Here is a 13,288-nt window from a genome sequence, read left to right as displayed (position 1 = left end):
ATCAAAGGCAAGATAAGTTACTTTTCTACCAAACTGGATATAATTCACGTGTTTTTATTCAATTTAACATGTTTATTCAGCTCAAAAAACATGCAGTGTTTACCGATGTATTAGAAAATTCAAAATGGCGGCCGACTCTCTCTTAAACACGGTAAGTTCGGGAAAAGGTGTTATAAATAATAAACTAGACAAAATACTGTTAGAAATTCGCTCAATATATATTACCGTGACATAGGTTGACATATATTCGGTGTTTTTTTAATAGTATTTTGTCTAGTTTATTATTTATAACACCTTTTCCCGAACTTACCGTGTTTAAGAGAGAGTCGGCCGCCATTTTGAATTTTCTAATACATCGGTAAACACTGCATGTTTTTTGAGCTGAATAAATGTTACATTGAATAAAAACACAAAAAATATATCCAGTTTGGTAGAAAAGTAACTTATCTTGCCTTTGATAACATTTATTTGTTATATATTTGTTTTTTGACAACTTTTTCGAATCTATGTGTACAAACCCCATTAAAAAAAAAACAAAAAAACGCCGTAGTTTTCTTTTTTTAATGTTTTGACCTAATAAACATATCGTTCGTTTTAGCATCCTGAATTATGAGATGAAAAATAATTCGTCTACAACAATCGGTGCATTTTCATTTTTTGTAACATGGTCGAAAAAAAAAAAAAAAAAAAAAAAACTGTGACATGAAAACAAAAACGATTCTCTTAATAGTCGCGTAAAAACTACATTTTGTATCAACGTTTTAGATTTTAAAAAAAAATTCGTCGTAGCTTTTTTTTTTTTTTTTTAATTTAATTATGAGATGAAAAAATGAACGAATCTCTTACCAAAATAAAGTTGTCTCCTTCTGCACCGTGTAAAAAAGCGCCAAATGAAACATTGATATATTCTGGGCAATCAAGAAAAAAATACACAGCTATTTAAAAAAAAATGTTTTGTTAATCGAGCTTTGGAGTAGCCATATGCGTCAAGACTCGGGAATAAGTACTGAAATTCTTTGAACGTTTATTGTGCATAAGCATAGTGTTGTGTGCATGCCAATCAATATAGTATTGAAATTAAAGAAATAGTATATTATTTCTTTCGTTTGTATATTTTCTGGGCAAAACTGATAAAGAGTTTTTTTGGTAATTGTTTGCAACAATCGATCTGCTTCATCAGTTGTCTGTAGCTTTCCTCTTCATATTCTTGAAAATATTCCGGGAGTTTCAATTCCCGGTACAATGATTTAACAATTTCCACTTTATCGGCGTCGTTATATCCGTAGTTTTCCTGAAGAAGACTCCTCTGTCCGTCGTCAACCCGAAGCAGTGCTTGAACTATAAGCCAACTACACTTGTTATCCTCTATGTCTGTGCCGATTTTACCGCTTACTTTTGGGTCGCCGAAGCAGTCGAGGTAATCATCTTGGATTTGAAAATATTCGCCCATCTTTAGCAGGATTTTCCTAGCCTCGTCAAAGGCTTCCGGGTTTTTAATTTCTGCCATGTGCATGGCAAGGGCAACGGGGAGATAGAACGAGTAGAAAGCGGTTTTCCATTTGACGATTGCGTTGTATCGTTCCGTGGTGTACGCTTCAAAGGAGATTTTCCCGTCTGGAGGGGTTGTGATCAAGTCCAGCATCTGTCCGATCGTAGTTTGGGAGGTAACCGTATGAAACAGTTCCAAGATGTCCACGTAGTAAGAGCGGTCGCGAAAGTACTTTTTGATGAGGGCATAAACGGACATTTCTAACACAAATGAATCGTTAATAGCGATATTGCCGACATTGGGGACTTTATACCAGCAGGGTTTGCCCCTGCGGGTGATAGAGTTGTCCATGATATCATCGGCGACAAGAAAATATGCCTGGAGCCATTCGACACACCAGCCAAGGATACGGGCTAATTGGAGATTCTCTTCAGTTGGATTATCATCCATGAGAGAGGTATAGGCCGACGCTACAGTCAGACCACGATTCTTTTTTCCAAAGGGAACATTATAAGAACAAACTTCTTTTATTCGTTCATACACCACTGTAAGTTCGGGGTATTTTTTCCATTCTTCGACAAGGTCTTCGACAAGGACGGGGAAAAGGGCATCAAAGTTTTCAAGTTCAGATAATTTTGCGGTTTGCGTACAATCGGCAGATTGGCACGGATTATTTTGAACTTGCGATTCGCTCATTGTAAAAAATAGTTTAATATGTTAAAAAATTTGTAAATTAAAAAAATGTATATTTAATAAATAACTTAATATTTGTGGATAAATATCTAGTAATTCAGAAATCAATTCAAATAAAAAAATAAAAAAAATTATGACCCGTATACGCCCGTCAACAGTCACCAAAATGCCCTTTTTAAATTATTCCCTGGTTTTTAAAAAAGTGTTTTAGATTTAATAAGGTAATATTTTCGTTTTTTGTTTTGTTTTATTTTAATAAAATAAGTCGATATTTGTTTAAATTAATAAATATCCAGCAATATAAGAAATAAAAATAAAATATAAAAATGCTCGCTTTAAAAAAACCCGTTTGACAACCTTATTTTTTTACAATTATTATTTTCTGGCCGTAAATGACTTTTTTCGTCTGATATGTTTAATAATGATTGCTTTTCTTATATATATATATATATATATATATATATATATATATATATATATATATATATATATAGGTGTATATGTTAACAAATATAAAATTTTTAAAAATAAATTCAAATAAAAAATGACTTGCTTAAAAATAAACCCCACCTTTTTTCCCTTCGATAAATGACACTGCAATTATTAATAATGATGAATTATTATATTTCATATTCAAATTAAAATTTTTACTATGAAATTCAAATTATCCGCTTCTGTTGTGATTTGAAATAGCACTGACCGTTTTCTTTTGTAGCAGTAATTTGTCCGCAAGATTTTATTATTATTGCCGTTATTAATGTTCGATGCTGTCAATCATATTTGTTGTTTGATTTCGAATAAAAAACATGCGGTAAAAATGACCTTTCGTGACAAACATTACGTGATTCTCGAGAGGTCAAACGTGATTTTGTTCGTTGCCTTGGTGACCGAGCCTCGTTTTGAGTTAATGTTGTTTTTGCTTTTTTAGTTTGTGATGTTAATGTCGTCGTCTGCATATTGTGTAACAAAAACAAAAAATGATGCCAGAGACAATAATTAATAAATAAATATAAATAAATAAAAAATAGAATAAGATTACTAATACAGATCAAACAACATTGGCTCGGTAAAGTCCGCTAATGAGTTACGACAACAATCGAAAGGCGATATATACAGAAACACAGATTTTTGAAACGACAAACAGAACTCGAATGTTTTATTTACAATGTTGTTCCAGTGAAATATTTTTTAAATCCACCATCTCACTCGAATAGTACATATAGTATTTGTGTGCGCCGTGTGATTATGTGTTTTGTTATTCCGAAAGAAAAACTGAAGCAATTCCTTTTCTGTAATTTAGACCAAAAAATTTCAGCGCCGATGTTTTCTCGCAGAGCTGTCAAACACGGAACTCTCTGTTCCTCTTAAAGCAGGTATTTCCTTCGTCCGAAAATAAATGCTGTGTCTAAAAAATAGCTATAAACACAAGTTCTTTATCTCTTTTTCTTTCCGCGATACCTGCACCTGCACCTGACATGCCAGAGATGCGCTAGGTGTATCAGAATTTTTGTAGGAATTTTTGACACCCCTAACACGAAACTGTGAATAAAATATAAAAAAAACTCGTAATTTCTCCTTTAAAAGTGGGTTGTTTATTTTCTTTATGGATTATACTTCCAAAATAAACTATTAAAGTTGTTTTAAAAGTAATAGAAATATTTTTTTTTTTAAACAGTAATGAATTTTACGAACTACATATTTTTCAATTTTAAAAATCTATCAAAATTTTTCTATTGATTCTATTTTTACGATATTTTCAGGGTCAATGTGAAATTTTATGCTCTTTCCAATAAACGGAATATAATATTTTAGACAAACGTTTTTTTTTTAATTCACGCTACCCCCCATTTTCAAGTGTCTATTAAAAAGTAAATAATTAATTTACTCACCGAAAAGTAAATAATTAATTTACTCACCAAATTGAAGAGAAAGGGTCAATAAATAATATATTCAAATTTAAAACAAAAAAAAGTAGTGTTTTTTAGAAATTTACCTGTAAAGTCCGAAGTTTAAAACCTTTTTTTTTTTTAAAAAACACGTTTTTTTTTTTTTTGTTTTTTTTTTTAATGAAACCTTGGTCCTTGCTCCTTTAATTGAAAAAAAAAAAAAAAATTAGGGCTTGAATTACATTTTTCGAGGAGTTATAAGCTTAGAAAGACGGGGTGGAATTATTCACTATTTTTCACGAAATTTCTGATACACCTAGAGATGCGCTACCGCTTTTCTGAGTAGGTTCTACTATTATATGTTTTAAAATAAATGTTAACATTTATTTTTATATCTACAGATACTGGTGTTTCATGTATATGCAATCATCCGTGTGGGAAGTGATAATATTAGCTGTTGAGTATGTAATCGAACATTTCCATCACTATTTATATGGAGCATCATCATCACTGACCACTGACCATTTCTTGAGATTGTGAAGAGTCTCAAACCAACAACGACCAGGATTATGCGCTGGTGTCTGCATCCCATGCCTTATCAATACAGTTTGTTATACCAGCCCGGGAAAGATGATCTGAACACTAAAGACTATCTCAGTTACCACGCACACCACTTACCATCACAGCAGAAAACTACATAAGGTATGTGGTTTGAAACACCATACCCAAATCCATCACCCCTGAAGAAGTTAAGCAAGCTATAGATGAAGATCCCCACCCCCACCCCCCGTTAAAGAAAGTGAAAGCTGCAGTTGTAGATGAACGATGGACTGATTCCCAGCTGTAAAGTTTTTATTTAAGGATGAACTATCAGTACATGGCAGACTTATCCTTCAACGACACCGTCTTGTGATCCTTTCTGAATTAAGGAAGAGGACCGTCAACATAACCCATCACACACACCAACTTATTGTCAAGACAAAACTTGAAAACTAGAAAAGGTGTGGTTCCCAGGAATAGACAGACTAGTGGGAGAAACAGTACACAGCTGCATCCCCTGCCAAATCTCGAATCCAGGACACACATACCATGAACCCGTATACTCCCCTCCCCTCCTAACTCTCCCATAGATTGAAATTTCAGTTGACTTTGCAGGTTCTTTTCCATTTGGAGACTATAGCCAATTTCTGAAGTTGAAGTACTCCTTTCACTGTCCACAAGTGCATTCATCCCTCGCCTGAGCATGATTTTCGCCAGAGTGTCCAACCATGTTAAAGTCCAACAAGATTACAGAGACTTTGCCATTCAGTTATGTGTTAGACACAGAAAAATCACACCTCTATGGCCTGAGGCAAATGGAGAGGTAAAGCACTTTATGCATATTTTAAAAAGATCTATACTTGCTACCATGGTGGAAGGTCACAACTAGAAAACACAGTTACGTCACTTCCTAACGTGAGGTAGAGCTGCCACCCATACCACCACAAAAATATCTCCTTCCGAAGACTGTACTGACAGAAAAATGAATACCGTTTAGAAACCAACACAACACATGACAACATCGAAAAAAACATAGAAAAAAATTATTCCAAAAGAAAGGAGAAAATAAAAAAGTATGCGGACAAAAACAAAAGTACAAAACTAACACCATTTGTGGAAATTATCTTCCACCATCTTTCTTTCCTTTTTCTTTCCTTCTTTTTGCTGCTCTGTTCTTCCTTCCTTTCTTCTTAACCCCTTTCCTACCCCCTTCCCTAGCTTCCCCCTTTTTTTTATGTCACCTGACTCCCTTATGCCCGTTGATTGGATGAGACGTTTTTGCGCTAAATTGACGCACGTGTGTGATATTTTGAGTTAAAGTGGGCAGTTGTGAACAAGGCTTCGAGGGGACCAGAACGGTCGAACTGTCAGTCTCGGATAAAAAGGGACGCCTGGAATTTACTAAGGCGTTGTACAACTCTGTCTTGATGAGACATTAAATTCGTTGAAAAGAAGAACCTAGTTTTCTAAGACACTTGAAAACTAATACTATTATCGAGAAAAGATAATAGAAGTTTTGAACAGAAGAACCAAGTTTTCTAAGACACTTGAAAACTGATACTATTATCGAGGAAAGATAATAGAAGTTTTGAACAGAAAATTCGCCGCAGGGAAGTTTTCGAAGATACCCGAAAACACCAGAATATTCAGCCTTAAGAAATTTCGACCTTGCTGAAGGACTACGAAAAACGAATTTCCAGGAAAAAGAAAGAAAAAGGGAACTTTTAACCAACACAAACTCAAAAAATAAAACCCACAAGAAAACGAACTTTCTAAATGTTCCTTTCGTAAAAGGGCGCCCAGAAGCTTCCAGTAAGTGATCCCCTCCTTTTTTCCCCCCTTCTTCCTCCTTCTCTATCTCTCTTTCCTTCTATTTCCCTTCACTCTCTCTCCCCCGTTTTGGTTACTACTACAAGACTTTTGTAAGCCAAATGGACATTTTTGGCAGCCCATAGAGGTCATTACTTTTTCTTTAGATATCTTTGTTAATAAATTCTATTTCTCCTATTTTTCTCTTTTTGTTTGTAATTTTTTCCTTCAGTTTCAGAGTTAGTAGTAACGATTAATTGTTTAAGAAGAATTAACTTCCACGGGACAAAGTGGATAATAAAATTTCTTCACACCATTCTGCCGAGGTGACAAAGTTCTGGTCAGGCAAAAGACACAAAACAAGCTGTCCCCACCATACAATTCTAAACTATATAGTCACACAAAAAAGGGCAGTATGATAACTGTGCAGAAAGAAAACCATTAAGTCGTCAGAAACTTCTCTCTGTTTAAGTGACTAAGTTTGAATGCATCAGATCAGAAAGAAGAGTCCAACTCTGAAGGTGAGTACAACGCACACCCACAAGAAGAGCACTGGGGAACACCCACAACCACAATGAGACAAAACTCATAACAGAAAAAAATGCCCCCTGCCAGACTCAAAGACTTCATAATGAAGTAACATATATACAAAAAAAAAAAAAAGACAATGCATTCCATCAAAAACGAGACGGGGCTAATGTTGCAATTAAAGGGACATAACTCCCAAATCCCTTAAACTACCCTAAAAGCATGTGCAAAGAAGACATATAAAAAGATAAATAAAGGCATATGAGTCAGTTACACGGTGATTAAGCTGTTGTTAATACCTGTGTTCTGTTCTGTTCTCTTGCAATCTAACACTCATGAATGCGTTTCAATATTTTGCATACTACAGAAATGGTGATACGTTACAAAGACGGCCTAACTTCACATCATTCTATTTCTTCTCTCATTTCATACTTACACAATGTAGCTGATAACCTGCCTCTACCCACGTCCTAGTTCTTACCTTCACCCATACTCTATTTCTTTAGTGCTATTTAGAATATTTAGCTAGATTTCGAAATATGGCAAGGTTTTAAATTATTACAAAATATTACAGGCCACTATATGTTTTGAATAATGGCTGTTATTATGAAACTCGCCGGTACGTCGCGTCACCCAGTAAGCCCTTCTTCAGTGCGTTGGTGGAATCGTCTTTGCTGCAATGTCCACAAGGCCGGATCTTCTGTGATCGTCTAGAGATTTCATCTTCAGAGATACCGGGTGCCCATTGACGGAAGCAGTTTCACAAGTAAAAAAAGATAATAATGAAAACATCAGCACATCAGCAAAGCGAAGAATTTTGAATAAACAAAGATTCCGGAGATTGGGTTATATGGAATGTATTAAAAGAAAACCATAAAAGAAATATATACAAACATATGTACAGTTTGGAGTATGAATTTGTAAGCAAGCATTTAAACTTCTAAGTGGGGCTTCCCCTTGCTGGAATTCACAGGTCTATTAATTTAACCTTTTTTAGTTATCGGGCAATAGGCGAGGGACGGAGAGAGAGAGGAGAGGTGAGGTGGCTTGACTCTCGGATTCGCTCTGTTTTGCTCCGAATTCCCAGACTCTCTCTGTTTTGCTCTGACTCTCTTGGTCTTTATATAGTAGAGCACTGGGCGGGACGGCGATTATCAATTCCTTCCCGACCAATTAGAATGCTCGATAACCAAATCGTCTGATTCTCTCTCATTGGATAATTTGACTGATGACAGAAATTGGCCACCTCCCACAATCCAAGAATAATTCTAACTCCTCCCCGATCAATCAAAAACGCCCGATGGAAACTAACCAGTTTTCTCTCATTGGATAATTCCCAAACTGCGTAATACGCGATAAACGCGTAAGTAAGAAAACTGCGTCCAAAAAAAAAAAAAAAAATGCTTCGTTAATTCTGCCCTTAGATGTGACACGTGTCATTATCAAAGGAAATAAACAATTTATTATTCTGTTAACATCTCGACAAAATATGTTATTGAAAATTGTCAGGTGGCAAAAATCTCTTGATCTATATTTCAGAACTACGATTCGGTTTGAGAATGAAAACAGTTGGGAATGTTATTTTGGGTTCAAATGGTTTTATCAGAGTCATACAAAACCATTTAATATTTGATTCGCCAAACATTCTTTGAAGCCAACAAATGCGTGTGTGAAATTTTAATTCCAAAGAAATTATTTATCCTTGTTTTGATCTGTCACAATTATATTTTGTGACACCAACAAATACGTGTGTGTGTGTGTGTGTGTGTGTGTAGTTTTTAGTTCAAAGCAAAAACATAATCTACCTTTTTGTTGTTTCTAGCTGACACATGAATTGTGTCCTTGAATTTGTCAACAACAAAACGGTCGGCACATCCTTTGAACCTGACCAATGCGTACATGCGAATTCAAATCAGAGAAAAAAAATATCAACAATCGAATCATGCTTTGAAGAAAGAAAGAAAAGATACTTTGGCAGAATTGAAGCCAGCAAAGTTCTTTTTCTTTTTCGATGTCGGCCCGGGACAAAAATATTAACATATATCTTTTAGTTAACCGGTGTTGCCCGGAATAAGATCTTAACATCTATCTTTCAATTACCCGATGTTGCCCGGGATAAAATATTAACGTTAAATAAAAGCGTCACATCGACCCTAATGGTCTGACGCTGCCTCTCTTTTGTGTTACATTATTGCACCCAAATCAGAAGTGAGATCAGGAGAAAATGGTAGCAACCTCTATTCCGGTTTGCCCCATCCCTCCCCCTAAGCAGTATTAAATGAGTTGATGAGTGCAAGTTGTTTTGCACTGTTGATGCTGATAGATGCAAGTAAGTTTGCACTGTTGATGATGATAGATGCAAGTAAGTTTGAACTGTTGATGCTGATAGATGCAAGTTAGTTTGCACTGTTGATAATGATAGATGCAAATTAGTTTTCAATGTTGATGATGATACGTGCTGGTAAGTTTGCAATGTAGATTATGAAAGGTGCAAGTTAGTTTGCACTGTTGAAGATGATAAGTGCCCATTAGTTTGCACTGTTGATTATGATAGGTGCAAATTAGTTTTCACTGTTGATGATGATAGGTGCAAGTTAGTTTGCACTGTTGATAATAATAGGTGCAAATTAGTTTGCACTATTGATGATGATAGGTGCAAATTAGTTTATATTTTGGTGATGATAGGTGCAAGTTTGCACTGTTGATGATAGGTGCAAGTTAGTTTGCACTGTTGATGATGATAGGTGCAAGTTAGTTTGCACTGTTAATAATGATAGATGCAAGTTAATTTGCACTGTTGATAATGATAGATGCAAGTTAATTTGCACTGTTGATAATGATAGATGCAAGTTAGTTGGCAGTGTTTATTGTGATAGGTGCAACTTAGTTTGCACTGTTGTATGATGATAGGTGCAATTTGTTTACACTGTTGACGATGATAGGTGCCAGTTAGTTTGCACTGTTGATGATGATAAGTGCAATGTAGTTTGCACTGTTGATGATAGTAGATGCGAGTTAGTTTGCACTGTTGATAATGATAGATGAAAGTTAGTTTGCTCTGTTGATAATGATAGATGCAAGTTAGTTTGCACTGTTGATGATGATAGGTGCAAATTAGTTTGCACTATTGATGATGATAGGTGCAAATTAGTTTGCACTATTGATGATGATAGGTGCAAATTTATATTGTTGATGATGATAGGTGAAAGCTAGTTTGCACTTTAGATTATGATAAATGAAAGTTTGTTAGCACTGTTGATGATGATAGGTGCAAGTTAGTTTGCACTGTTGATGTATAATCATCAAGTTAATTTTCTCATCTCGACAAAATATGTTATTGAAAATTGTCAGGTGGCAAAAATCTCTTGATCTATATTTCAGAACTGCGATTCGGTTTGAGAATGAAAACAGTTGGGAATGTTATTTTGGGTTCAAATGGTTTTATCAGAGTCATACAAAACCATTTAATATTTGATTCGCCAAACATTCTTTGAAGCCAACAAATGCGTGTGTGAAATTTTAATTCCAAAGAAATTATTTATCCTTGTTTTGATCTGTCACAATTATATTTTGTGACGCCAGCAAATACGTGTGTGTGTGTGTGTGTGTAGTTTTTAGTTCAAAGCAAAAACATAATCTACCTTTTTGTTGTTTCTAGCTGACACATGAATTGTGTCCTTGATACCCGATATTGCCCGGGATAAAATCATGCAAGTTAGTTTTCACTTTTGATGATTATAGATGCAAGTTTGTTTGCACTGTTGATGATGATAGGTACAAGTTAGTTTGCACTATTGATGATGATAGGTGCAAATAAGTTTATATTGTTGATTCTGATTTTTTTTATGATAGGTGCAAGTAAGTCTGCACTGTTGATTATGATAGGTGCAAGTTTGTTAGCACTGTTGATGATGATAGGTGCAAGTTAGTTTGCACTGTTGATGATGATAGGTGCAAGTTAGTTTGCACTGTTGATGATGATAGATGCAAGTTAGTTTGCACCGTTGATGATGATAGGTGCAAGTTAGTTTTCACTGTTGATGATTATAGATGCAAGTTTGTTTGCACTGTTGATGATGATAGGTGCAAGTTAGTTTGCACTGTTGATGATGATAGGTGCACGTTTATTTGCACTGTTGATGATTATAGATGCAAGTTTGTTTGCACTGTTGATGATGATAGGTGCAAGTTAGTTTGCACTGTTGATGATGATAGGTGCACGTTTATTTGCACTGTTGATGATGATAGGTGCAAGTTAGTGTACACTAGTGATGATGATAGGTGCAGGTAAGTTTGCACTGTTTACAAGGATAGGTGCAAGTTATTTGCACTGTTGATGATTATAGGTGCTAGTTTGTTTGTATTTTTGATGATGATAGGTGCAAGTTATTTGCACTGTTGATGATTATAGGTGCTAGTTTGTTTGTATTTTTGATGATGATAGATGCAAGTTATTTTGCACTGTTGATGATGATAGATGCAAGTTAGTTTACACTGTTGATGATAATAGCTGCAAGTTAGTTTGCACTGTTGATGATGATAGAGGCATGTTAGTTTGCATTGTTGACGATGATAGTTGCAAGTTAGTTTGCACTGTTGATGATGATAGTTGCAAGTTAGTTTGCACTATTGATGATGATAGGTGCAGGTAAGTTTGCATTGTTGATGATGATAGTTGCATGTTAGTTTGCACTGTTGATGATGATAGGGGCATGTTAGTTTGCATTGTTGACGATGATAGTTGCAAGTTAGTTTGCACTGTTGATGATGATAGGGGCATGTTAGTTTGCATTGTTGACGATAGTAGGCGCAAGTTAGTTTGCGCTGTTGACAATAGTAGGTGCAAGTTAGTTTGCACTGTTGACAATATTAGGTGAAAGTTTGTTTGCACTATTGAGTAAGATATGTGCAAGTTAGTTGGCATTGTGTGTGATGAGAGGTGCAAGTTTGTTTACACTCTTGATGATAATAGGGGAAAGTTTGTGTGTACTATTAATGATGATAGGTGCAAGTAATTTTGCACCCTTGATAATGATCGGTGAAAGTTAGTTTGCACCGTTGATGATGATAGGTGCAAGTTTGTTTGCACTATTGATAATGATAGGTGCACGTTAGTTTGCCTTGTTGACGATAGTAGGTGCAAGTTAGTTTGCACTGTTGACAATATAAGCTGAAAGATAGTTTGCACTATTGATGAAGATATGTGCAAGTTAGTTTGCATTGTGTGTGATAATAGGTGCAAGTTATTTTTCACTGTTGATGATAGTAGGTGCAAGTAAGTTTGCCCTGTTGATTATGATTGGTGCAAGTTAGTTTGCCCTGTTGATGGTGATAGGTGCAAATTAGTTTGCACTGTTAATGATGATAGATGCAAGTTAATTTGCACCGTTGATGATGATAGGTGTAGGTAAGTTTACACTGTTGATAATTATAGGTGCAAGTTAGTTTGTGCAAGTTATATATATATATATATATATATATATATATATATATGTTGTTTTGAAAAAAGAAAAACTGAAATAATTTATGAAATGATCAACGTTTCGTCCCTATTGCAGAGGACATCTTCAGGATATTAAAAGGAAAAATGCAAAAAAAGAAAACCTTATAGACCATACGAAAATGAAAAGGAAACAGTGTTAGAATCCTACCCATATCGGGAAGGAAACTATGTGTGTGTATGGGAAGGTTGGGTTGTTCAATGTATATACATACACTTTTAAAAATATGTTAAATAAATATGTACACTTATTTTTTCTCTCTAAACTTATTCATTTTGTTGAATTATTTAAGGATTAAGAAAAAACAGTTAACCAGGATCTGTTTTGATATTTTGTTCTTTGATTATTGTTTTCCCTATGCTAGGGGCTAAATGGTAGAACCCTTTCTTTGCGTAATAGCATTAGTGTTTAATATTAATGCTGACTCTATAAGTCTTCTTTTAGCTCTATCTATCACGTATTTTATATCTTTTTTATATTTTTTATTTTGTATGATCTAAATTAAATGAATGATCGTGTTCTGCACAATGGCAAAAGAATGTATTCAGGGTGTTACCATTCCTTATATCTCTTCTGTGTTCGTAAAATCTTAGTTTCAATTTACGCTGTGTGTCACCTATGTATGCTTGTTGACAATTGTTACATGGGATGGAATATATACCCGCGTCCGATGTGAGGGTTTTGGGGGAGTGCTTGGTAGTTTTTAATGTCTGTTTTATTGTTGTGGAAGTTGTTTGTATCAAGTGAAAACCAAGTTTATTAAGAGTGTCGTAGATTTTTGTATTTTTAGTGTGGGTGGGAATGAAACGATGTCTGTTTAATAGTGAGGTATTTGTTTTATT

The 13,288-nt window shown here is 34.9% G+C and overlaps 1 protein-coding gene across 1 annotated transcript; it reads right to left on the bottom strand.

The window, feature by feature from the left end:
* Window positions 1–790: 790 nt before the first annotated feature.
* On the bottom strand, window positions 791–2,603 carry LOC145242404 (farnesyl pyrophosphate synthase-like). The gene has a single exon (XM_080105434.1). The coding sequence runs from the start codon at window positions 2,183–2,185 to the stop codon at window positions 1,094–1,096; it is 1,092 nt and encodes a 363-aa protein (XP_079961560.1). The 5' UTR covers window positions 2,186–2,603; the 3' UTR covers window positions 791–1,093.
* Between the last annotated feature and the right edge of the window lie 10,685 nt (window positions 2,604–13,288).

This window comes from Euprymna scolopes, chromosome 21 (genome assembly GCF_053919585.1).
Source record: "Euprymna scolopes isolate OS-2025 chromosome 21, ASM5391958v1, whole genome shotgun sequence".
In the NCBI taxonomy this organism is placed as follows: domain Eukaryota; kingdom Metazoa; phylum Mollusca; class Cephalopoda; order Sepiida; family Sepiolidae; genus Euprymna; species Euprymna scolopes.
The sequence above is the reverse complement of the archived record's forward strand: the minus strand, read 5'-3'. Positions and strand labels throughout refer to the sequence as shown.